The sequence below is a fragment of the Cryptotermes secundus genome, unplaced genomic scaffold (genome assembly GCF_002891405.2).
Source record: "Cryptotermes secundus unplaced genomic scaffold, Csec_1.0 scaffold136, whole genome shotgun sequence".
In the NCBI taxonomy this organism is placed as follows: Eukaryota; Metazoa; Arthropoda; class Insecta; order Blattodea; family Kalotermitidae; genus Cryptotermes; species Cryptotermes secundus.
The window spans coordinates 1,353,124-1,380,058 of record NW_019718618.1 but is presented as its reverse complement, the minus strand read 5'-3'; the positions used below and the strand labels follow the sequence as shown (position 1 = coordinate 1,380,058).

The 26,935-nt window shown below is 44.2% G+C and overlaps 1 protein-coding gene across 2 annotated transcripts in view; it reads left to right on the top strand.

Moving 5' to 3' along the window:
* The first annotated feature begins 7,404 nt into the window (after positions 1 to 7,404).
* LOC111861737 (transcriptional regulator ovo) overlaps positions 7,405 to 26,935 on the top strand; it is a 68,478-nt gene continuing 48,947 nt past the window's right edge. For both annotated transcript variants that reach the window (XM_033750437.1, XM_023846567.2), the window contains exon 1: positions 7,405 to 8,384. In XM_033750437.1, coding sequence (XP_033606328.1) covers positions 8,162 to 8,384 — 223 coding nt within the window. In that variant the 5' untranslated portion in view covers positions 7,405 to 8,161. The remainder of the gene's footprint in view (positions 8,385 to 26,935) is intronic.

Genomic DNA, 26,935 nt, shown 5'->3' with positions numbered 1-26,935 from the left:
GCGGGACTACCATATTTTACGCTCTGATGACTCTGGGTTCCATTCTCGGCAAAGGCAAAATGTTTCTGTTCTCCATAGCTTCCAGACTGACTCCGTATTATTATGAATCCCGTGGAACTCGGAAACAGGAACCACTGGACTGGAGAGGGCCAGCAGCAATTTAACAGGCAGGCAGTGCGGTAAATATGCGGGATTTGAAGCTCACCAGTCTCCTCCATCTAGTGCCGAGGTTAAAGAGGCGACAAGCTATACCTCCACTCCCCCATATGTCTTCATGGGATGCTGCTTAATTAACCGTAATGTAAACTTTTTTTTTTTTCCTTGGCACTACAGCCCCAGTGGGCCTAGGCCTACCTCCATGAACTTCTCCGTTCACTTCGGTTTTTCTAGATCTTACACATTCGGTAGGACTCCTTGGGTGGGTGATCAGCTCGTCGCAAGGCCTCTACCTGTACACAAACACAGAAAGACGCACACACACAAACTAAACATCCATGTCCTGAGTGTGATTCGAACCTACGATCCCGGTTTTCAAGCGAGCGAAGACTGTACATGCCTTAGACCGCTCAGCTACCGTGACCGGCAATGCAAACTTTACCTTTTATATAAGTCAATGTTATACGTTTCACTGACGACACAGGAAACGCGAGGTATCATGAGATACTGTACCGCAAGCTAACTTAGCGGTAATCGGGTGACATTTTGTGCAAACAGAGAAACGTTAAATTATTCACATTAAGAGAATGCCAAATATCACGAGTCGCCACGTCATGTTCTGAAGTTCAGGGACCATGGCAACCAGGCACGGGACTAGCAGTGCATGTGCCATATGCTTCGTACCTGAGGCAATGGACCGCTACACCTAAGTGCACTCTACTTCCTCTTCCGCCCAGTGCATGGTCCATGAAGTTGGGCTACATGGCGGGTTGCGTTGGTCAGGGACCGGGAGCCATCCGCGTATGTGGTTCACTGATTGGAGACTGAAGGGGGAGGTAGTACGCAAATAAATAGTGACACGTGAAGAAAATATTTGGAAAGACGAGATTTTGGACAAAAGGAGGTGGACAGTAGGATAAAGGTAGCCGTAGAGGCCCATAGGGTTGTAGACATCGAGGCTCCCACATTTTCTAGACAATCTGCTCACAGATGGCGATGAGGTTGTCAGCCCTACGCGCCGGCCGCCCTTTACTCCAAAGGAGATTCCTGGTATTCATTTCTTTTAGAGGCTGAGTCGACCCCAAGGCCATAGTGCGGCTGGAAGGATTATGTCAAACGAAAAAGGTAATGACCTCATCGGGAATCGAACCCGCGACCTTACGGCTTGCAATACGGTGTGTGTCCCAGGGCAGTAGAATACGATGGCAACGTAGGAATGTGCACGAATAAACATTGTGACTTAGTCCGTAAACATTCTCAGGGCAATGAATATAGACAATATAAGAACTGCCCCTTCTTTGCGACGGCCTGTAAACACCCCCTCTTAAGAGCGTGACAACAATATAGGGGAAACAGTGTTTTCTATTTGGTCCGCGTCAAGAAAATTCACGGAACAACAGGTTGTATATTGCTAGGCAACGAAGACTTTATTGTACTCGTATAAGAGTCAAATGTCCCTGTTCTTAATTAATTAAGCACCCTGAAGACATATGAGGGAATTGGAGGTTACTATCCACATATTCTTAACCTCGACACTAGAGCGAGGTGTCATTAGCTTCATGCACCAGCCGCTTTACTCCTGGGGAAAGAGACATCGGTCTCGATAGTTGTCTTATGATGACTCTCCTAAGCTGGCTGTCTGGCTGTTGCACTGCTGCTGGTCCTCGCCAGCGCAGTGACTCTTGATTTCTCGTCCCACGGTATTCATGGCCCTATTTTACTGCGTGAGAGCTCTAGGGACATGCCAGAGTCCTTTCCCCTCTTAAGCTCCTAAGCCCGAAATCAGCTGAAATAATATAGCTTCAGTTCGTACCTCGCAGGGAATAGGCTGTCTCCAAAGACCAATAAATTAAGGTTGTATGGGGAAATAATCACTGTGTATATTGACAGTAACATGTAACACATGTCTGGAACAAAATAATATTAAAAGACGCAGTACTTATAGTGTCCAATGTGTTTCAGACGTTTATAATGAAGATTCTACAATTGAAGATATTATGTGAATCAAACGAGGTGGAGACATAAGATCTAAAAGTTTGTAATGATGATATATTAGTACAAATATTGTGTTTCTGGGCATTAAACCTTCGTCCTATTTTCACTTAAATCACAAAAACGTTTCGGAGACCCGATTCTGTCTGCATCTATAGGTGGAACCTACATGGTTGGACCCAGTCGGTAGAGCTTTTCGTTATATCTGGAGATATTGTTAGGAATGGTGAGTGAATAAAACTTTTCCCTGTGAGTATTTATGTATTACGCCACGAAAATGTATTAGCAGTGGAGGTATAGCTCCACGCATAATATTGAGGTGACTTTTATACGTCAGCCGCTAAAGTTACGGAGAAAGATCCTCGTTGTTCACTTGATGGGTGGGTGGGTGGTCCCCACAGGAGTTCTGGACGCTGTGGAGAGCAAACATATATTTGTCCCTGCAAGGAATCGAAACCCAATCATGCGGCCCGTCACCCAGTCAGTGTAATGAGCGGGTAACAATTCTGAACATGGCCATGGTCTATTTCATTATTTCCTTATGGAGGCTGAGGAAAACCACGAAAAATTCACTTCTAAAACAGGATTATTTGGCCGAAAACTTAATCTAACGGCGATTACCCTACGGATATGGGTCTCCTTTTGTGAAGATCGCAAAGAATGGATTGAACTAGTTTCGCCATATTTACAAGCAAGTCCTTCCACCTGTGTACGATAGTCTGATGACCGCTGAGTTAATTTTGATCATTTTTGGGACTCGGAGAGTGCTAACCCAAGACTCACATTCGAAAAGGTGTCAGTCTAGCCTCTAGCGATGTTTTCAAACAAAATCTCCTCTAACTTGCAAAAAGGGCATCAAAAACGCATGCCACAGATAAAGGCTAACATTATTCTCCGAGATAAGTAACCGGAATATCGAGAGTACACTCTGCATATCGCACAGCACTATCCGAGTGACGTAACAACAAGAGGAATGAACTTACGTAGCAGCGGAATATTCCGCTATCTTTTGACGGTTCCTTTTTGGCGTCCAGGAAAACAACGGAATTTAGATTTCAGCATTCGTTTTCCAACGCACACTAATCCGAGAGACAAGTGGGTACCAAAGCAACAATACTGTAACATGACGTCCGAACGGCAGTCAGAAAAGCACAGCAGATACGTCCATTGCTAGACAACGGCTAGCTAAAATATGTTTCCTCGGCAACGTATAGATCAAAAGTTGCCCCCGAATTAACACAAAATTCGGAGACAATGGATTCACGAATAACAATAACGGAACCCTTGAAGGCAGTGATTTATATTCAGTTCTCAGGCATTTCTAAAAGGCCGTGCATTCGTCAAAATTTTAGTATTCAATAGCTGAAGTATTAACCAGACAGGATTTGTTACCAAGAAGCGCCTAGCAAGCAGACGTTGAGGACTTTAGTGTATTATAATTACAGTAATCTTTAGAGTGTTGCAAGTAATTGTTGCTACGAATTTGAGTATCCAATAAATTTATTAACTAATGTATCTAAAGCCGGTGACGGTAGCCGAGCGGTCTAAGGCATGCACTGTCTTCGCTCGCTCGGAAGCCGGGATCGTGGGTTCGAATCTCAGGGCATGGATGTTTGTGTGCGTTTTTCTGTGTCTGTGTACAGGTATAGGCCTTGCGACGAGCTGATCACCCGCCCAAGGAGTCCTACCGAATGTGTAAGATCTAGAAAAACCGAAGTGAACGGAGAAGTTCATGGAGGTAGGCCTAGGCCCACTGGGGCTGTAGTGCCAAGGGGGGGAGGAAATGTATCTAAAAGTGACTAAAATACGTGACCATATTCTACCTCAATATTCAGGCTTGTGAATGTCCGAAACGTCGGCACATACCTATCAGTAATGGCCTGGAAAATGGAGGGATATTACTCCACTTTCATTCCTTATTATTTTTAGCCCACTTTCTTTTCATAAGGAAAGAAAGCAGGTTTATGAGATGACAATGATTCCAGTGAGTGTGTGTGTGTTCACGTTTCCCTCTTTCAAATTTGAACCAATAGAACAATTCTGAAGAAACCTGATATCAGTATTATGCCATTAGACGCTACTCCCCTCTTTAAATACTCTACAATTCTCTACAGAGGCACGAGGTAGCGTGTTTTTCTATTGCTAGTGGGGTGGGACTAAGTCCCTTGTACTGCGGCCACTTCTGGCCTATTGTACCAGCCCCAGATGATAGGTGAGGGTGATTGTGGAGCAATTGGTGGAATGAAGATTGGCAGGGGAAACCGAAATACTCGGAGAAAATCTGCCCCAGCGCCACTTTGTCCACCACAAATCCTACTTGACCAGACCCGGGATCGAACCCTGGCCGCTGCGGTGAAAATCCAGCGACTAACCCTTTGAGCTATGGCGCAGGTAGCGTGGTTGGTTGACTCACTATGCTAAAGCCGAAAAGTCGCGGGTTCGAGTCCCGATGAGGACATTGGAGACAGCATGGGGATTGTATAGACATACTTTAGGAATGTAGCACACTTATAAGGCCAGATTCTGTTAAACCTTGGGTTATGCCCTTTACCAGTAAGAACAGCCCACATATCCGGTATCTCTCAGCACTGGAAATTATGATGCCTACTTCGCGTTGTAAACGTAAAGCTGTACTTGTGCTTAAATAAACACCGAACGATGAAGACGTCAGGCAGGAGTGGCGGTATAACTCCATGCATCCTTAATCTCGACACTAAATGCAGAAAAGTGGTGAGGTTCATTGCCTGATTGTCTCACCCCCCCCCCTTGCCAAAAGAATCCACGGCACCCACTGAATAGGAGACTGGGTGATCCCCAGAGCCGGTCTGGTGCGACAATCAGCTTCTCAAAAGAATGCAACTCCTTACACTGCAACAAACTTTAAAGTCCCCGTAAAGAAGGTAAAGCTATCCCTGTAACAGGCCGTGGAGGCCCATAGGGTTGTGAGATGTTGAGGATGCCATATTTTCTAGACAATCGGCTCACAGACGGCGGTGAGGTTGTCAGCCTTAAGCGGCGGCCGCTCTTTGCCCCCCAGGAAGATTCCTGGTGCTCATTTCTGTCCCAGGCTGAGTCAATGCGAGGGCCATATTGCGGCTGGAACTTTAGGTTAATTGAAAAAAAAATCCGTCTCGTCGAGACTCCAACTCGCGACCTTCCGGCTTTCAGCACAGTGCCTCAACAAACTACAAGTTTCGTAGAGACGGAGGAGTTTACAGCGAATGACGAAAGATATACGAGTACATGGACCCGCTTTGGTGAAACCGAGAATCCGGGATCACATTGACTCCACTTTCTGTGAATACATGTTTACTGAGCAACGAAGGTCCACGTGTTGACTTTCATTCCAGGCTATTTTTAGCCTGCTTTCTTCTCATAAGGAAAGAGAGTAGGTTCATGAGATCACAATGGTGTCAATGTGTATTCCGGTTCTCCTCTTTGTACTTTGGAAGCAACTGAGTGATTTTCACGACACTTCGTATGGATATTGGAGGCCACTCCAACGTCGCAATATTGAACTTCGCACACTCATTAATAACAACATAGCAAACACTCGAATTCGTGAGGTGGCAGCAACATTAGTGCTACTTAGTTGACGGTCATTGCAGAATAAAAAGCGTGGGCCTTGAGGTTCTCAGAGCAGTAAGAATGAAGATCACTGTCTTCTGACGTGAGATGCCGTGTAGTCTCCAAGATATGTTCTGACGCCTTGGAGGAACTTGCTGTCTCCATTTCAGGCAACTCTCGTACACTAAATATGGAGGTAGCATGACCTCCGAAACGTCGTCAAAACTGCCTACATCCGGGAAGTGTAAACCACAGAATATATTCAATATCAAAACGGAATTCCTAATAAACTTCCAGTCGTATTCTATTAAAACCTTGCTGTTTGAAAATAAAAACCACGCATGTGCGGACACACAAGTCATAAAATGTTACTTAATCCAACATAAGACACACAAGAAATCTAAGCGTTAACACGTGCACCTCTCTCAGTAGAGTTGAATATCTGTAATAGGACGTTGTTCAGACAAATGTGGAAGAAACGGATGCACTCGGAAACCCACGAAAATCGGAAGGGTCAGGATTTTCTGGCCAAAGTCACAACGTAACAGATATGCGAAGGGAAGGCGTGAAGTTTACCTAGGGCCATAAGCAAGTGAAAAGACCTTCCACGGCCAGGACCTGTGAGTTGAGGCCCTCCATGAAATTCCTGAAAATTATACAAATTTTCTATTGATTTTCAGAAATCTTTCAATGCCATATAAAATACACAGGGTGTCCCAGGAAGTAAAGTCAATATTCTGGGAGGCCATAGAAGCGGCCATTATCAGCAAAAACAGGCATATGTGTACATGTGTCCTATTCCGAAGGTTTCCCACATAGAGCTATTTCACTGTGGAGTTCCAAAACTGTTGATAAAAAAAAGACATTACGTAATGTTTCTAATACCGGTATTTACTGTTCAGTGACAAAGTTGGTACAGTTTACCCAGTATAATACATTTCCGAAAATTCCACCGTCAGCATGAATGCACTTTGCAGCTCGTGTGAGGACAAGGCTTGTTGCTCGTCTGTTCAGTGAAATAGGACATATGTACATACAGACTTTTTTGCTTAGAATGACCGATTAAAATAATTTTTTACATATATATATTCGCTGGGTCCACTCAGCACGGCAGCCGTTGATTGGCCTACTGTAGCCTGTCCCGGGTGATTATAATGATGGAGAATTTGGTGAAATGAAGATTGGCAGGGGAAACCGAAGTACTCTGAGAAAATCTGCCTCAGCGCCACTTTGTCCACCACAAATCATACTTGGCAAGAGCTAGGATCGAACCCCGGCCGCCGCGGTGGGAAGTTCTTTTTGAGTAACAATTCCATGTACCAGTAACGTTGATGCTGATGACGCGGCCCATACATCGGATGAAATGGCAAAAAGGAAACCTTCCCGCAACTTAAGCTGAACATATGTCAGTGCTGAGTTCAAGTTCCATTTACAGTTCGTCTTCACGTAATGGTCAGGTCCATAAAGAAGGCATCTACTCTGAACGAAAAGCAAACGTGAAAGACATCACGTCGAAATTAAGAGACGTCATTCCAACGCAAGAATGGATATACGCATGCGCAGTCATCACGGTCTCCATGGTAAACGTTTGTTGATGATGTTCAGTGAAGGCAGCCTGTTTGTGCCCGAGGCGAACCGTGATCTTGGCAATGACTACAACGACTACAACCACTCCTCCAATCCCTCTCGCCGAGAACTGACTGTAGAAGGCCAAACTTCCACCACCACCGCCAACAACCGAACCGCTGAACAACGGTTTGTCCTTTGCTCAGTCAGTAAGAGAGGCCCAACGGTGTTGGTCGTATCTTCTATACCGCTATCGTCTGGCTTGTGTACCAGTGCCGGGTGACTTTAACAGTTATACTCCAACACAGTGAAACCGGAAGGAAATGTGACCCAGTGGAAACACAGGATCTTTACATCATCTGAATGAAACGAAAATTAGAGTTTTCTTGCTTTTAACATAATTTCATCCGAGTTTTAAAACGGTGTATTTTCGTTTGACAATGTTCGTGATGTGTACGAGGTTTTTAATATGGAAAGAACTTCATTCCAGAAGACTTGACGACGCTTGTGGTCATATAGGGAATTAAAATCTTTGTGATTTGGATGTTGCAGAACCTTGAACGAAATAACATCTTTTTTTTGAAACTTATGTGCTGAAATATTTCTCTTACGTTTTTGTGATACTGAAAGTGATTTTATACTACATGCATTACGTTAGATCGCTAACTGTATTTTTGTTGAGGTGCTTTTTGGAGGAATATAAGTGAGTAAAGAAATAGCATAACAAAAACACGTGACACAGGATATTGGTGTAACGTCCGAGTTGAAACAGGTGCAAAGTACAAGGAGCAGACATTTTAAATGTCTGCCATATACCCGAAGAAATCAACAAGGGCCAAGTGGTAACAGTTTTCCACAGGTGAATCAGTGAATTATCAAGATGCCCAAGATATTTCTGATCAAGAACCGGCTGCATATGCAGCAGCAGCGACTCCTGGAAAGTCAGAAGAGGTTGGAGTTGGAAGGTGGATCAGAGAATAACAGCGATGCAGGGGAAGATGGTGGGGTTGCACTCACACCCCCAGGGTCGCCCTTCTTGCCTTCCGAAGATGTTGACTGCGAACCCTTGTCTCTCATCGTAGAGAAGCCAACAAACATCAAAGGTAAATCCTGAATTGTATACATTTCTGTACGAACCCGGATACTCCGGGAACGCGAATGCGTCACTACCACTGTGCGACGCGGATTACTACCGTACGTCACTAGTAACTAGATTCTATTTGCAACATTTCCGGTATTCATAAGCGGGTAAGGTAAATGAAAATTTGTCCCTGTGCTTAATTATCACGCCATATGGAGGGAATGGAGATACAGCTCCACCATTCTTGAGCCTAGCTTGAGGTGAGTATTCATAACTTGGTGGGAAATTCAAAGAAAGGCATCTCAGGAACGCAGGATAAATTAGAACAGAATGAGGACACCTTGAACGTTTCGCTAGCAGGTGTCAGTTGGAACGCCCTCCACCTCTCAATGGCATCCGATGCGCCAGTCCAGAGGTAAAGCACATAGGACTTCAGGTGCGTCTGAACTGCTTATGAAAGGAAAGGCTTATTGAATGTTAACTAACGAATTCGCTTGTCTATCTCTTTAACACACAGTTCCATGTATTTACGACCCACTTTAACGTAAAACAAATGTATTTTGGGGCAGAATATATTGTATCTTTCTTGTCGTATACAGAAACAGGCAATGTGAATAAATAAAATAGTTCGATTTAACTATAGACTTTGGTTTTCAATTCAAAAGGAACTGACATTCCACTGCAAATTACAGGAAGTAATTAAGTTTATTTAACGATGTTATCGGTAAGACAACCAATATGGCGCCGAATGATCGGATGATAGTGAGTAATGAATCGGGAAGGATGTGGAAGTAAGCTGTACTGGTCTAATTTATGGTACTATCGCGTCTTTTGCAGGGAGGAACTAAGGAAAAACATAAAACCTCATGATAGTCGTCCCAGACGAAATTCGAACCTTGCGGCTTCCGTATATAAATCGAAAAAATTAACCGCGTAAGAATATTTCTCGGTACATTTATGAATTTCGTAAAGGTAAGAGAGCAAATTTGTACCTGTGTTTAGGTAATTAGGCACCACGCCATGAAGACGTATGGGGGTGGGGGAGTATAGATCCTCGTTTTCTTGACCTCGGCATTGGATGGAGGTGAGTAGTCGGCTTGGCGCTCCGGCCGCTTTACTCCACGAGAAACAGCACCCGGAACTCTCGGATAAGAGGCTGGATGAGCCCCAGAGCCAGTCTGGACTACGTGGAGAGAATTCTTAACCGTACCGGGACTCGAACTAGACCACTCCTTTGTCCAGCCCGTAGCCAGTCTTGGCCCTTGCACCGAGACCACAGTGATTATCCGTTTGGCCTTTGTATCGGAGACGTAGAGTTTCCTGTGAGGTACGAACTGAATTTGTATATACCGAGAGTTCCAGTTTTCAGTGTGTTAAGGCCGCACAAACCAACGCTTATTCGCGATTTGATACCGTTATTTGCGTTCCTGCCTTCAGGGTTATGAAACCGTTTACGTCTATATCTTTTGTAGGTACTTATTTAGCGTATTTTCAGACTTGAGACTATTGCGTCGAACTGTAGGATGATTATGAATAATGATTTCGAAATGACTGTCCCAGCATTTGTCTTGACGGCCTGTGCAGAACTGCCGAGAACTGCCAATACAGTCAGGATCCAGACCGTGAATCGAACCGAGTAGCTTCCGAAAGCAAGTCACTAGAACTGTAGCTATTCCAATCTGCTGTGACACCGTGCGACATGTTAGGTGGTCAGTGACGTTTAGGAGGAATTCTATCCTTAAAATAGAGGCAAGATGTTCGAACTGTCTCAGCTATTCTTCTTTATGTCGCAAAATGTCTTAAAGGACGACTTTTAACACCATGAAAATTGAGACAGCAGCCTCTCCCGAAACGTCGTTAATAATCTACAACGTTTCATAGCTTCTCATCCCAGTAGACAAAACAATGTAGGTAAATAGCGATATAAATTCTATCTCACAGTATGAAACTTCTAAGAGCCTTAAAAAGCAATGCAGATTTATTATAAGCTAAATGTCACCTTATGAACTTTATGAATTAAGCCTTGACATTTAATTAAATATTCCGTTTCCTTGCCAATGGCGACTGGATAAAAGTTGAATTTCTCTATCAATTGTCGTGTGTTTTGCGACGACTGTTAACAATTGCATTTCTGCAAGCATATTTTCTAGCACAGAACTTAAAAACGCGTACAAGGTGGCTGCATACCTGCTCCCGGATTTTTTCTTTTTCTGTTCTACCCTGAAGATGGAGGAGATACGTTCCTCCGAAACGTCGGTTTATACAACATCTACACGGCGCCACATCCCAGAAGACGGCATTCTTGAAAAATAAAATAAATTCAGCCATTAATACCACGCCTCGACACCAAAACTTAACTTCGTGTCTATGGAACTTGGTACGTGCAGGATTGGAGATAAAGCCCCTAATTTATTAACCGAGAATATGATAATGTGCTGCCTTGATAAAGGTGACAGACAAGAATGTAGCAACTGAGGAATTGAGATTAACAGGCGAGCTAAACCGAAGTAACTCGGAGAAAATCTTGCTACAGTGACAGTCTACCATGAAGCTTATACGAAATCACGCGGAACTGAACCTGAGGGTCCGCAGTGTGAAACCAGGGTCTAAGAGCGCGATCTATGGCACTATCTGTCTATGGAAATGCGAAGTTTTCTCAGGATATCACAATTTAAACACCTTTCTGCATACTGAAGGTCCTGTTTGATGTTCATGTTACCAGTTAGCGTTATTTGGCAAGTTGTAAGCCCGCTTAAACTGTTTAATGAAAGAGACAGGAAAAGAACTGGTTGGCATTGGAGATAATTCCCACATTGACAGCAAACAAGGCTATCTACACATGCCGACCTGCTCCATAAATGCATCTGATTGCAGTGTCTATTGTTTCTCAGCCTGTCATGTCGAGCGCACAAAAAGTCTGATGGGTGGAGAGGGTAGGACAGCCTGTCTGGCTGCTGTCAACTGTCGCCCCCGGTTTGCCAACTCTATGGACTGGGTAAGAGTTGGCAGACCGTGTCCCTAAACTGACCGAGCTAACCTGCCTACTGTTTGAATCTTGAGGTCACACAGAAATAACATGTCACATAGGCTTTGGGATCTGTTGGTCTTCAGAAAATTTATTGACCATAAAACTGCAATCTTCACTTGCAACAGCGTCAAAAGACCATTTTGATATGTGACCTCGTCTTTCGTCGGAGTATAATGTATTTAAAAATTCTTGAAATATACCGGAAATATTCCCTCGAAATCCTTCTTCACTACGCAGCTGAGAGAAAGTGCCAAGAGATGTCCACATGCAGAGCAATTCTTACCTGGCACTTACAGAGTTAAGTTCAACTAACAAGAACGAAAGAAATTCGACCAACAAATTACTTTAAATTCCATCCATATATACGGGGCCAAAAAAAAAAAAAAGGGAAACGTTCAGTTGAAAGAGCAAAGGAGACAGAGAGGGATAGAGAGAGAGAGAGAGATTGGAACAGGTAGTTTATTATCTCTTTATCGTGACTGCTTACATCTTGCAAGATTCTAATCCAGATAATATTAAATAAATAGATAGATATCTATGACTATTACTCCGAAACTTGTCCATCGCTTCGAGTTTCTTCAAAATATAATTTTACGGAAAGTGTTTCCGTCAACAAGTATAAAACGTAAAGTTCACACACTACCGGGCCCGTTATGAAGAGGTTTTCCCAATTGCTTAAGCGACAATACTATTTTTGTTGTTGCAAATTCGTGATACAGACGTAAACACAGTAATACCGGAGCCAAAATAACGAATTGCACCCAGCAAGAAAAGCGTTAATTTCTTGATTCAACGCCTGAGGATATCACTAGAAACATTCGTCATTAGCAAACTGTTAAGAATAAAAAGTCTTCGGCATTTACACGATGACCTCTGTGATTAAAAGTCTGGAAACCGCTATGAATATATTAATTACAAGGTTATAATTAAAATTTATATTTAAATTACTAACGGATGATATGGGACAAGTAATGTGACAGCCTGAATTAATATGAGTTATCCAAGGAGAACGCGTTTACTGCAAATCTCTGTGTACATCTGATGTACCCACGTATTCTGAGTCACTTTTGGTCACCACTCTGAACCTGTCAACCTTTCGTGTAGGGGGTTTGAAATCCCCAAGGTCAGATATTCCGTTTAGTCTCAGCAGCGTGGGGGTTAAGAACAAAAATAACCCCCCTGACATTAAGAAACGCCAAGGTGAACACTAGAGTATTCAGCCAAACAAATCTGACGCAGTCCGTCAGCTTCAAATCCAAGTTGTTCCCACATGCTTTAATTTTAATATTGAATAGGCCACATAAAATCAACGAGAAGATGAGTAGGGTATGTAACACGCATGGGACAGAAGTACATAAAGAGGTCTGGTAGAAAGACACGAAGGAGTGTGACCACAAGGATGACCGAGGCATAGATGTCAGTGCATTAATATGAATCTTACATACGAGACATGGGTGGGTACGGACTAAATTCATCTGGCTCAGGATAGGGACAAGCGGCGGGCTCTTGTGAATACGGTAATGAACGTTCTGATTTCATCAAATGCTGGAAATTTAAAATGTAACTCAGCAATTATCAGCTTCTCAAGAAGAACTCAACTTCTTGGATCAAGTCAATACGCCAAAAAGGAATCCTGTTACACGTGTCTGTATTTTAATTCAGATAACTTTAATAAAAATTGTGTTAATAGGCCTGCAACAGGCCGTGGAGGCCCTTAGGGTTGTGAGATGTCGAGGCTCCCCACATTTTCTAGACAATCGACTCACAGATGGTGGTGAAGTCAACCTTACGCACCGAGCGGCCACCCTTTTCCCCCAGGAAGAATCCTGGTACTCATTTGTGTTACAGGCTGAGTCGACCGCAGGGCCACAGTTATACTTGAAGGATTAGGTCAATTGAAGAATAAAATGACCACAACGGGAATAGAAACCACGACCTTCCGGCTTGTAACATAGTGTCTCAACTAACAACGCTACCGCGTAGGCTTTCAAATTCCAATTTCAGAAGAGCGTGGCTGAGCAAAGTCTATTAAATTGGCATAAATTTAGAATTTATGCGCACCTTGGTCACCAAACGTCAGATCACATCAGCCTCTGGGGATATCATTAGGAAAGAGTCAAGCTGAAAAGTAATGTGGCAAGGGTTATTACGAATTAGTGGTCACCTCATCGGCCGGATACGAGGAGTGTGAGCCTGTTATTTCCAAAATAAGAAATCTGAAACTTGATGGTAATAGAATTTATGGCCTGTCCGTCACTCGCCATTATTTCGTTTCAGTCTCTGGATTTTTGAATAGACCAAACGCTGTAAAGTAATATATTTATACTGACATAGGTGCCTGGTAAGACTTTATGGCCACCTCGGTCACCGGACTTTTTCTAAAGAAAACTTCTGCAGACGTCTGAACAAAGTGACCGCATTCAAACCGGAATCTAATGTATTTATGTGCATCTCCAAACAAAATCTCAGATAATTACAGATGGATGTCCCAATTGTCTGTACATATTCAAAGTGACTGGAATGTAAGTTTCTAAAATATATATAAGAGAAACATTTTGGGAATGGAGGTTATAACAGACTAAACATATTGCTACAACCCCTGACTTGCATTCGAGAGGTGCTCGGTTCGAATTCAGGTCTGGATACCGGCTACCCTGATTGAGGTGTTTGTGATTTCCTCAGCCCCTCCCGTTTATCGCCGTACTTAATCATATAATTAAGCACAATGCCATGAAGGCAGGGGCACGCGATAGCGTAGTTGGTTGAGGCATTATATTACAAATCGGAAGGTCGCAGGTTCGATTCCCGATGAGGTCACTGGGTTTTTCAATTGACCTAATCTTTCCAGCCGCACTACGGTCCCTGAGGTCGACTCAGTCTCTAACAGAAATGAGTACCAGAAATTCTCCTGAAGGTAAAGGGTGCCCGGCCGGCGCCATCTATGAGTCGATTGTCTAGAAAATAGGGGTGCCTCGACATCTCAAGAAACCTATGGGAATCCATGGCCTCTTACAGGAATAGTTTTACTTTTTTATACCATGAAGACAAACATGGAGTGGTACTCATTGTATAGCAGCCTAATTGGGCCACAGGGATGGCCTGGAGTCCGTGGAGAAGAGGAAAACCTCTTGCCCACGCCGGCAATTGAATCCCGGACGTCCAGTCTGTAGCTTAGTCGCTATATCGACCGAACGATCTCGGCTCATCTTGGCCAAGACTTCCTCGTTCCAAATCTTTTCCAATCCATTATTCGCAACCCATCTACCATTTGCAGTTACAGTCTTTGAAACTGCCAGCGTCGTAAAGCACGATTGCAAGCAGGAACACTAAGCATTTACTGTAAACTACGTGGTCTTGTAGGCGGATGCGAACGTTTCGGAAGAACATACTGCCTCCATCTTCAGAACAGAAATATGCAGGGTGAGAAATTGGTTTCATAACATAGGGTGCAATGAAGGTAGTCACAGAGACCTATGAAACGGGGTAAGGCATTTGTACCCTGATCGGGGCCTACGGGAATGGAGAGAAACGTCCATTTGTTTCCTTAACAACAAAGAAATGTAATATGGAATAGATGTGATCGTTTTCAGGGCCATAACTTTCCCCCGTCTCATTAGAGGAATTGAACCTGAAAAGGATGGCCCTTTTAAGGGCCGAAACATTCTTTTCAGTCACAGGGAGGAAAGAAGAATCATTATAAAAACAGCCCAAACATATATTCCTCACAACACGGAAAATACAACATAGAATTTGATGAAGATTGCAAGCATGCATTTCGACACTGAAGATGTCAGTTCTTCCGAAACGTCGGAAAACTTCTAGACGGCGTCACTCAGAAAATAGTACTCTTTGGTAGCTACCGCTACTGCTGCACATGTCGCCTTGATCAAGCAAAAACAGGAAGCCAACCAACATTAAAAAGGAAATTACGAAATCTGAATAAAGATTTATGGACAACTTGCAATTATAATTGTTTTTCTTGGAACCATGAGGTTTTCATTTACTTCATTATTTCAAGAAAATCAATTAAAAACTTGTTCGAATTATTGCTATGGGGCTATTGCCTGCCGGTAATACAATGTTTTGCTTGCATGATCCACAATAAACGTTATGCATACACAGGTTTCACAACTAAAACGACATTTATCATACAACAAACAACAGAGTCCGTGACATGCAAAAAGTTGCCAACTACTCAAGAAGTTCTCAGAAATTTATGGCACCCAATCAAACACAAGCCCGCCAGTTGTCTCTCCCCTGAGTCCACACCCCGCTATCCTGTTTCTTTATCGTCCATTTTAATATTATTCTCCATATACTCCTAGATTTTCTTAGTGGTTTCCTAACTTTGTTTTCCTGCCAAATTCTTTTATTAATTTCGCTTCTGTAAACACGCGTGCCACTCGCACGCCCATTTCATTTTTCCTAATCTGACCACTCAAGTAATGTCTGGCGAAGAGCAAGGGATAGCAACCTCAGTATTATGCCTTTCCTACACCACGATAAAGTCTCAGATGTTTAATTATAATATGAGCTCCACATTATGTATGGGGGCACGTGGCAGCGCAGTTGGTTGAGGCACTATGCTACAAGCCGGAAGGTCGCGGGTTCGAGTCAAGATCAGGTGGATTTTTTCACTTGACCCAATCCTTCAAGCCGCACTATATAGCTCTGGGGTCGACTCAGCCTCCAACAGAAATGAGTATCAGGGATCTTCCTGGGGGTAAAGGACGGCCGGCGCTTAAGGCTGACAACCTCACCGCCATTTGTGAACGATTACCTAGAGAAAATGTGTGAGCCTCGACGTCTCACAAACTTATGGGCCTTCACGACCTGTTACATTGTTTATATGCGAGTATAATATGTCAGAAATTGTGACGCTCTATTCTATTCGAAGGTAGATGTTATTGCCAAACTTGCCAGCAGCGAGATATGAAGTTCTGACGCAGTGACTAAGTGGCTTACTCTTCCGATATGTCTTATAGTCATTTACCGCAGTTTCACAGGAACATTCAGCACCCATCCTCAAGGTTGAAATAACTCCTCAGTTATCCTCACGAGGCTGAATGGACCCCTTTCCAGGCCCACTACTCAGAAAATCGAATCTGTAGCCAGGAACTCTGACCAGTAGAACAGAGAGGCGGTCAAGAACATAACTGATTATTTAATTCAACGCCAAGTTATTGCAATACAAATAGAAATAATGACGATGTAAACGATTTAGTTTCTGAAATACAGCTGCCATAATAAATGTTCTACTGGCAGACAAACAGGGACTATTTTTTTTTTGTTTACAGATGGCAATGGGAGAAGGCAATAGGAGCATAATAGTAATATACCATTAATAGCATTTCAATCGGTGAATGTTATGTTCACACTATATAACTGATACTACATAAACTAGAAATACATTAGATCCTGCTTTTGGACACGATTGCTTAAAAATGGATCTGTTATGGATATATCAGCGTTGCGGCAGATTTTCTAAGAGTTCTCACTTTCCGTCTGTCTCTTATTATACTGACTGTTAATTTATATGGATTTAAGCGCCAGAATATGCTACAAACCATCACACTCAGTCTCGCTCATCAAGAGATTTAAATGCCGTACTAAGCGAGAAACCAATTCACCGACAGTTTAATCCAATAGGTGATTTCAACGACAGTACAGGATGCAAACATACACTGACTACTAAAGATTTTATATTTTAACGGCGGTGACTTTAAAGAGAGTGTCTCTTGGAATATTTGGCGTGTAGTCTCCTTAAAGTTTACCAGTGTTTCGGATGAATGCAATGCCTCCATTTTCAGGGTCGAAGAGTAAGCTTGTCCTCTTGTTCCACAAAAGGCGGAGACTCTTTTGGTTAGGTGAGGGACAAAGATGCTTAACATGGTCTTCATTCATTGCATTTTAGTATTGTAATGATAATACAATTCTTAATGTGTGTCTACACCATTAACACAGCTCTTTGCGCTTTAACAATGATGTTCGGAGAATGCCACGTGCAGAAATCGTCAAGGCTATATATGATTGCTCAAGGCAATTCTGCCTCGTGTACTCACAAATGTCCATGGCTTTGAGATCCCTCACGTTGAACAATCTCGCGTCCCTTCCCAGCTTACATCGTTACAACATTTCAGTCACTATCGTGGCCACTGAGACATTCCTTCCCACGTTCATATGTCCCAAACTGGTATCTTATGGAGTTAAATCTTACATTCAAAAAATTCAAAGATTACATTTCTTGCCTCTGTGGTCCAGTGGTCAGAGTTCCTGGATACAGATCCAGAGATCCCGGGTTCGATTTCCGACGTTACCAGATTTTATGAGAAGTAATGAGTCTGGAACGGGGTCCACTCAACTTCGTGAGGATAATTGAGGAGCTGTTTCAAGGAAATAGCGGCTCCGGTCTAGAAAACCGAGATTAACGGCCGTGGGGATCCGTTGCGCTGACCACGCGACACTCTCTATCCGCTAAAGCTGGCACTAACTTCGCCGACAAGCGGCGGTCGCTCGATCGGTATAGTTCGCTTGCGGACTAAAGTCACGGAATTTGTTTTTTGTTTTTTTTTAACTGTGCTTGCAAGTCTGGATATTGTAATCTGTGGTTCACTTTAAGGCACGCACTATATAGACTATAAAACGCCGAATATCATGAAGAATGCTAAATTGGAAAAGATTTGGAAGGAGGGTGTCATGGTCTTAAAGAGGTACCATTAACGCATTTGACTCTAACTTCACAAAACTACAAATAACCTCAAGTCTCGGTAGCTGTTTGTCCAGTCGAGATTCGAACCGGATATCGCCCGTATACAAGATTAGGAATTACCGCTACGATCACCCTCCTCGTTCCCTGAATGACGCGATCTGGTTTGATGGGGTGTAATTACATTTCGGAAGAAAATATGTTCTTCCACAGCCAGAACACAAGTAATCGCGGTGCCACAACAAAGACGCTGACAGCAATATGGTACCTGTAATTTTGAAGTAAATTTGGAATTCAAGATATGTTAAGTAAAAATGGATAAAATGTACGGTAAAGCTATCCCTGTAACAGGCTGTGGAGGCCCATAGGGTTGTGAGACGTCGAGGCTTCCACATTTTCTAGACAATCGGCTCACAGATGGAGGTGAGTTTTCAGCCTCACGCATCTGCCGCCCTTTACCCGCCCCCCCCCCAGGAAGATTCCTGGTACTCATTTCTGTTAGAAGCTGAGTCGACCCTAAGGACATAGTGTGGCTGGAAGGATTAGGTCAATTGAAGAATTTGATGACCTCATCGGGAATCGAACCAGAGCACTTCGGGCTTGTCGCATAGTGCCTCAACCAACTACGGTACCGTGTGCCTCCTCCCCAAAATAATAGACAGAAACCGGATATCTAGAAAGTCGTTAGAATTAGGATTGAAAGCAAAGCGACCTCTGGGACGAACTAGATATGATTTCGCCAGGTACCGGAAGACGCCAAGAACAGAGCAAAGAATAAGAAGGAAATCAAAATAGAAGGATTGAGGGATTAAGTGAAAGATTAGAGATCCATATAAAGGAAAAGGTTGTCAGAAGAAGAAAGGAAGGAAGAAGAGAAGGAAGACCTGAGTGCTCTGCTGTGTATGTTATTAAGATAAAGTTTCCTTCCACGAAAACCTGTTAGTCACAACGCGAAGAGCTACCTGTCCCGTTATGTGCGACCCACGTCATACTTAACCACAATGATAACATTCAGTAGCAAGGCAGCCACTCGTATGCATAATACGTTTCAAAATACGTATTTGTCTACTGGCTAGACAGACGAATGGTCGGCGTTCGAGTCCCGGTAAGGACAAAATTTTTCTCCTCTCCACGTCGTCCAGACCGGTCCTGGGGCCTACCCAGCCTCCTGTCCAATGGGTACTGGTTTCTCTCTCCCCGGGCGTAAAACTGTCGAAGCGCGAAGTCTACTATTCTAGTTCCCAGGCAGAAGCTAGTGGAGCTATTCCTCCATTTGTTTCTATGTCTTAATGGCATGACAAGCACAGGGATAATGCCTTCAAAGGACCAAGACAGACCCAGACAAACATCTGGCTGTTTCCTTATTGCAATATAAATAAAACTAAAGCCGTCATTTGCTTAAAGCATTTAAATGTACAGTGGTGTTACACTGGTATGACTCAACAATTTGAGAGGATTTCGACACTCTGTATTTTCCATATAAAGTGACGGCGGCTTAAGCAACAATTCCTGTTCTGTCCACGCGGCCTTATCGACGCGTTCCATTAACGGCTGTAACGGTGTTGGTGTTCTCCTCAATGTGTCATGGACGCGACGAAACGTCCCTCATGGGACCTCAGCATCTCACTCCGTAGAAGGAAACTGGCATTCACAATGTCGCTATGCGTTCAAATGTTAAGGAGAGAATATTGAGTCTGTGTACCTGGAACAGAGCTCTCCTTGAGAAGATAGCAGTCGCTCAGATGCTACTTTTTAGGAACGCGAAGATTTATTACCATATCCAGAAAACATCAGGTCTAAACGGGCTAAAATTTAGTTCGCTATTTGAGAGATCTTAGGTTCTCACAGCGGTGGTTATAAAGAGTTCTGCCTTCTGGGACACAGTATCGGGAAATCAGGTGAAAGTCAGCCGACGAGTCGGAGAAACATCTCCATCTTCAGGGCTGAAGAGTAATCAACGGTGGTTATAAAGAGTTCTGCCTTCTGGGACACAGTATCGGGAAATCAGGTGAAAGTCAGCCGACGAGTCGGAGAAACATCTCCATCTTCAGGGCTGAAGAGTAATCAACGGTGGTTATAAAGAGTTCTGCCTTCTGGGACACAGTATCGGGAAATCAGGTGAAAGTCAGCCGACGAGTCGGAGAAACATCTCCATCTTCAGGGTTGAAGAGTAATCAACATCAATTAGTAGCAAGCAGAGCTTGGCATAATTTTCAAGCCGAGGATGGCCACATGTGCCTCGGAAAAGGATGAGGTAATAGAAAGAATTTAGGCTCCGGCCGTCTTGGGTAACAGACTGGCTTCTCACGACAGGTGAGATGCGTTGTGAGCGAACTGGCAATGAATTAGGGATCTCTTCGAGTTTCTTTAGCTTTCTCTGCTAATCACCATTCCATCACTGCTCCATGCGTGCCTATCGGCGCCTCTTGAGCTGTGCGATGGCCCTGATCACGCAGCACATTATCATATCACATGTCAAGTTTGAGACTTCATCTCTGACTCGGCACTTGGCTGGTTACACAGTAAGGAACTCCGAAACGCTTCTGATGGTGCTGCACTGCTGTCATTTTGACAGTTCTATTTTTTACACATGCTGCCGCGTTAGTCCATCTTCCGCGCCGTCCAGACCGTTTAGCGTATGAACACTAATGGCACTTGAAGGCCACGCGCGTCTGCCACACAGACAATGTTTACTCTACACAAATTTCCGGATGGTGTTCCAGATTTTGCTAATCTGTCTTGCCTAATCGCTTGGCCTTTATAATGTTTGCTCTTAAAATTGGCAGCAGCGCTTTAAGCAGAATTTCAAGGAATGTGAGGTGTCCGGCGTATTTAGACCTTCGTGCCTCATCGAGAAAATATTTAAGCACTAAAATTCCTACCTCACAGGGAACTCCGCACCTTCTTGACAGACCTGAGCTACTCGAATCCAGTCCACGTCCTCACATTTACCTTAGGATACTGTCTTCTGGGTTGTAGCGCTGCGTAGTTCGGAGATGACTCCGATGTTTCTGGGAACATACCGCCTACATCTTCAGGGTCGAAGAGTGAGATAATCAGAAGATCAGATGGGGCAGGCGGTAAGCTGACCTCTGAAATTTTGCTTAGCCTACTCTTCGAAAAATAAGAGGGAGACGATACGTTCCTCCGAAACGTCGGGCTCTCCGAAGAACATGACTTTAGCGCAAAAAAGCCTTGACTATTTACAGCCAAGGCTTAAGAACCTCATATAAACAAAAGAAATAATTTAAATATTACACTACTTTCTACGTGTAGGCATCCATCTAAACTTAATTTAATCCGCCTAATGATATTGTCACGTGTATGAGTGACAATAGACACCAACCTCCTACTATTCTCACTGCAGTTTCAACATTTTATTTAAGTCAAATAGCAGCTGATCCTTGTTATATAGCCTCTGCACGAACCGCACAGAGAGCACAGCTCTCCTACTGTTGCGGCCATTACCTAGCATCGGCTGTTGTTTACAGATCCATTACTTAGCAATTGCTGTAGTATAGCTGCTTATTTCGCGGTCGTTGCCTAGCATCGGGTCTACATGTCACAATATTCTGTGAACAGTATAAATTCAGTCGCTCCTCATTACTCACTTCCGTCCCCTTTCAGTTCCAAATATTCCGATAATTTTTATTTCTTGGGTGTTCCACTTTACGTGAGAAAAATATGTAAAATACATAACAAAAAGCTGGTTGCCTGAACTGTAGTTTGTATTGTAACATTCAGAGTAGCCAGTCTTGTCCCGGAATACGGCTGCTTTTACTCTCAGCACCGCGATAAACAATGGATAAAACTTCAAGGACGGAAAAATATTCAAATTACGACGTAAAAAGTTTGTGTAGTTGCGAGGGAAACAGATTCGGACTGAGCTCAAAACTCCACCGCAACACTCGCACATCTGTTTAACTGATGTAGCCACCGTACTTATTGGCAAGAGTACAGGGTAGACTTCATATCTTTGCGTTCTCTATTCGAGCCGCTCTAAAAAACAGGAAAGAGTAAAATATGAACATGAGTCCCGCGGGACTGGGAACCAAGAATGACTGTGCTGGCGAGGGCCGGCAACAATTTAGGAGTCAGACAGTCAAGTCAGAGGAGGGTCATTTAGCGAGTGTCCACTTGAATCACCCCCGGTAGAGGAGTGACCAATACTAGCCAGACACCTTCTGTCGTCGAAAAGGACAAGTAATATTCTTGGAAAGAACAAAGTTTTGGTCATGGATTTTTATGGGACCCGAAACCTGCTGGCGAGGACCAGCAGCAATTTACCCGACAGACCAATAGTTATACTATTAAGTGCGAATATATTAGATGAAGGCCTGAGACAATTTCAGAGCGCAGAGCCATAGTCCAGGCGATGTTGCGTTACCTTCCCTCGATGTTTTGGGTTCAATCCTTGTGTGCATTTCGTTTTGTTCGGATACACACTGAAACATGTGGGATTTATCTTAGTTTTTTCTGACTGTCTTTTGCTAATCATCAGTCCACCATTGTTCCATACAAATCTATCATTACCCTGAGATGTACGGCAGCTCTGACCAGGCAGGCAGCACATTATCATTTCATCTCCAACTTCGTACCCAGTACTTGGCTGTGTAATGTATTTATTCTGTCTTCCTGTGTACAACTTGTGCTATACGAGGCGACAAACACGATTCAGTCATTACGTGTGTGTCCATTTCACGTTATCTGCAAGTTAGCTGTAAAACTTCGCTCCAGTGGCCAAGCTTCACGTCACTTCCTCACAGACGCATTTGAGCAGAACCCATCCATGTTACATTGGCTAGTTGGGAATATATGCGCACATTAACACTCTTGACGCACTGGCAAAACAGCCCTGTTTGAGGCCACGGCCTTCCTTACAACATCCTGCTAGGTTCGTCTCTTCCTGGCTATGATCTAGTTTGACACGTGAATCAGCCCATCCTGTTTTCACTCCTTTGGATTTCGTAATACAGAGCGAAGTCGTCAGCATTGCGTCAAACCCCAACGTGGAAGACCAGGTCTCTGTATTTATATCCCCCAGCGACAGGGTGGCCCAGTTACACCCCCAGGTATACGTAACCCCCGAAACCTCATCATGGTGTTGTTTTTAATTAAGCACAGTTATATCTTCAGCGCAAAAGGTAAAGTTGTCCCTGTGCTAAACTAAGCACTGCGCCTTTAGGGCGTATGGGGAAGTGGATGTATAGAGTCACATTTCCTTGACCTCGGCACTAGCTGGAGGTGAGTGGTCAGATTTACGCCCCGGACGCTTTACCCTTGGGGGGAAAAGCCCCCGGTAACCATTGAATAGGAGGCTGGGTGGACCCCAGGGGCGGTCTGGACGACGTAGAGAAGAAAAATTCTTGACCCTTCTGCTACTCGAACTCCTACCGCTCGGTCGTGCAGCCCGTAGCCTGTCGCTATACCGACTGAGCTATCTCGGCTCCCCACATCTTCTCTGTGCCTGTGCGTATACACGTGTAAACCTGTGAATTCAGGCCGGACTTAGTTTCCTTTATCTGTTATCCGTAACAAGACCTTTCGGTAATCTTCGGGCGTGTTCGGAAGACCAAGGTTGATTGTTGGACACATAAGTTAGAGAATGTGCCATTGGGTTAACGATTACATCGACCATGGATGGGAAATATATCTAGAACATGACGTGTTTTTCATTTTTGTTCAGAACATTTCTAGCTGCACTGAATAACTGGCTCGAAGTATGCGCATAAGTGGATCAAGACCTCCATGTAAAATACACGTATTTTTTACTCTATTTTTACCAGATTGGAACATGTCGATAACTTTCTAGAAAACTCTCTAAAATCTCATGGAAATCCGTTCAGTGGGTTTTCATGTTGTTGAATTGATGACGGACGGACGGGCGGACGGACGGCACAGTACCGGGAACGCGTCTAAGAAGCGGGTCTGATAGTCGTGTTTGCAACTTGTAACGCGTGTTTAACCTTCCTGCGCCCCCGAAGGGGAGGAGGCCAGGCCGCGAAGTCTGAATAGCGTGGACACGCCTTTCCAACAGCTACCGTAACAGAGAGGCACTTCCCACCTTAAAGCGAGGCATGCGACACAGCTGTGACATTTCGAATCAATTCGTCAACATAGTTACACCAGCCACACCTACAGGAGACGAGAGGCTCTCTGACTCACACGTCTCACTGTCATTTTGTGGGCCACAGCCTTAAAAGAAGAAATAGCCATTTTTCGGATAAAAGGAGATAAAAAGGTAAAGTTGTGCTTAACCAATTAAGCACTTCGCCATGAAGTTGTATGGGGGAGTGGATGTATAGATCCACATTTTCTTGACCTCTGCACTAGTTGGAGGTGAGCGGTCAGCTTCACACCCCGACCGTTTTACCCCCGGTACCCATTGTATAGGAGGCTGGGTGGACAATAGAGCCGATCTGGATGGCGTGTAGAAGTGAAAATTCTTGCCCCCAGTGGGACAGGAACTCCGACCCCTCAGTCGTCCAACCCGTAGTCAGTCGCTATACTGACTGAGCTATCCAGGTTCCTTGCATGAAAGGAGGGATCAGATAAATAAACAACACGATATTAATCAGTCGGTATAGCAACGGGCTACAGGCAAGAAGACCGGGATTCGATTCCCGGCAGGAGCGAGAGGTATTTCTCAACAGAGCCCGGATCGGCTCTGGGGCCCAGCTTCCTATCAAATGGTTATTGGGGGCTCAATGCTCGAGGTTAAAGCGGGGAGGGCGTGAAGGTGACTACTCACCTCAAACTAGTGCCGAGGTCAAGAATACGTAGATCTATACACCCACTCCCCCATACGCCTTCATGGCGGAGTGTTTAATTAGTCAAGCACAGGGACAACTTTACTTTTCATTTCACAGTTTTGAATGTCTGCACATTTCTACCAACTCACTCATGGAGCTGAGCCCTTCTTGAGAAGCCGCCAGTTGCGCAGCCACTCAATAGTTTCCCAGCATTTTATGGAATCCTGTGCCAGTATCCAATGTATAGCATCCCACTTGAATATCGTTCATACCTCTATGTCTTGGTCTTCCTAGTGGTCTATTCTTGCTTTCCAGCCATGCATTCCTCTTCGCCCCCAGTCATACTACATGCCTTACTCATCTCAGTTTGCAATTTTGTATACATTATAATTCAGATCTGCATAGGGACTCGCGTCCGTCGGTTAGATATTCCTTAGTCCATGCAAGCAAATTTCGGCCCGATCACTTCCTTCCAGATACCTTCCATTTCATCATTCATCCCAACATGCGACACTCTATTACGCAGCTCCTGACAGCGCAGTTAAGCACCCCGCAAGGATCTCACGGCTCGCTGTATAGCACCCAGTCGCCCTGCGGCACTGATGTGGATGTATAGACTTGTTTAAGTTCACCAGCAACAGTAAAAATATTCGCCTGATGAGTCGCTGAAAATCGTGACAGTGGCCTTGCGTGCTACTCACCCGGCTCACGAACATAAACAACTTCCAGCTCCTCACGCCCCCCCCCCACACAGATTATCACATTTTTACATACCGAATAATCAGAAGATTCACTCCTGTTCTGATACCATTCGGCTACTGAAACGGGAGCTGAAGTTGCGGTAACTTCCTGATCGGGGGGTGGGGGTGGGTGGGGGGCGAACTTACGTCAAGCTGAGATACAGAGCTCTGTTGCCACATGCTTTCACGCTGGTTCTCTGATTGCGTGACCCTGAGGATGGAAGTGATATGTTCCACTGAAACGTCGATTGACTTTTCACGGACCACACGGTGTTATCTGGAATTCTGAGAACCTGCTAAGGTCAAGGAGTTCCAGGCTCTTTACTTATCGCCCTGAAGTATTTACCAGAGAACAATGTAACTTCAATATAATTTTAATTTTTTATATAAATGTTCTGTTGTTCCATTCCAGGAAGCACGGACACCTTGTTAGCCCCTACTCGCTCGGCGACCATTTATGTTTTGTATTTTTGGGTTGGGGGGGGGTTAAAAGCGAGGAATTTAGAATGAGTACTGTGCAAGCGTGGCATGATGAAGTGGCAAAAGTCAAGTGTACATGAAGAAAAATACACGTCACTTTGTTCTCCACAAATCCCACATATATGTAACTTTAGCCTTCAGAGTGGTCAACTATTCTGACTGCCGGGCCACATCATTGTCCATGTGCATCAAGCACTATGCCATGAAGTCACATGGCGGAGTGGAGGTATATCTCCACCATTCTTGTCCTCGGTATTGGTTGCGAATGCTTAGTTTCACGCACCGGCCGATTTTCCCCCGGTAGACACTGGATAGTTGGCTCAGTGAACCCCTGACGCTGTGAAATAGAAATCTTTTGCTCCTGCCTGGAATAGAACTACGGTCGGCCAGCCCGTAGCCCGTAGCTTTATCGACTGAGCTATCCCGTCTCCTTAATCAACGTAAAACTGTAAATTTACAACTCGTGTGTCCCATTTTGTATACAAAGGTAACAAAAAGATACACAATACCAATGAAACTTTTGGAAGTAGAAATATCATCTGAACAGAATTTAAAATTTCGCTTCCTACCTCAGAATAAACGGAAGATCCACCGGTTAGTGCTGTTTGGGGGAGAAAATCACTACCGACTTCATATGAAACCCACAAGCGGTGTAACTTTGCACCGGCTATGACGCTTCTGACGTCTATTCCGGAGGTATATGGTTCAACTCTCGACCGGATCAATGGCTGTCTTGAGGATTTTCGTGGCTTTCCCATGATCCTACTATTCGTCACTATGCAATCTGAGCTACTGACAGCGTCGTTGAACAAAATAATAAACGGTAAAGCTCTCCCTGTAACAGGCCGCGGAGGCCCATAGGGTTGT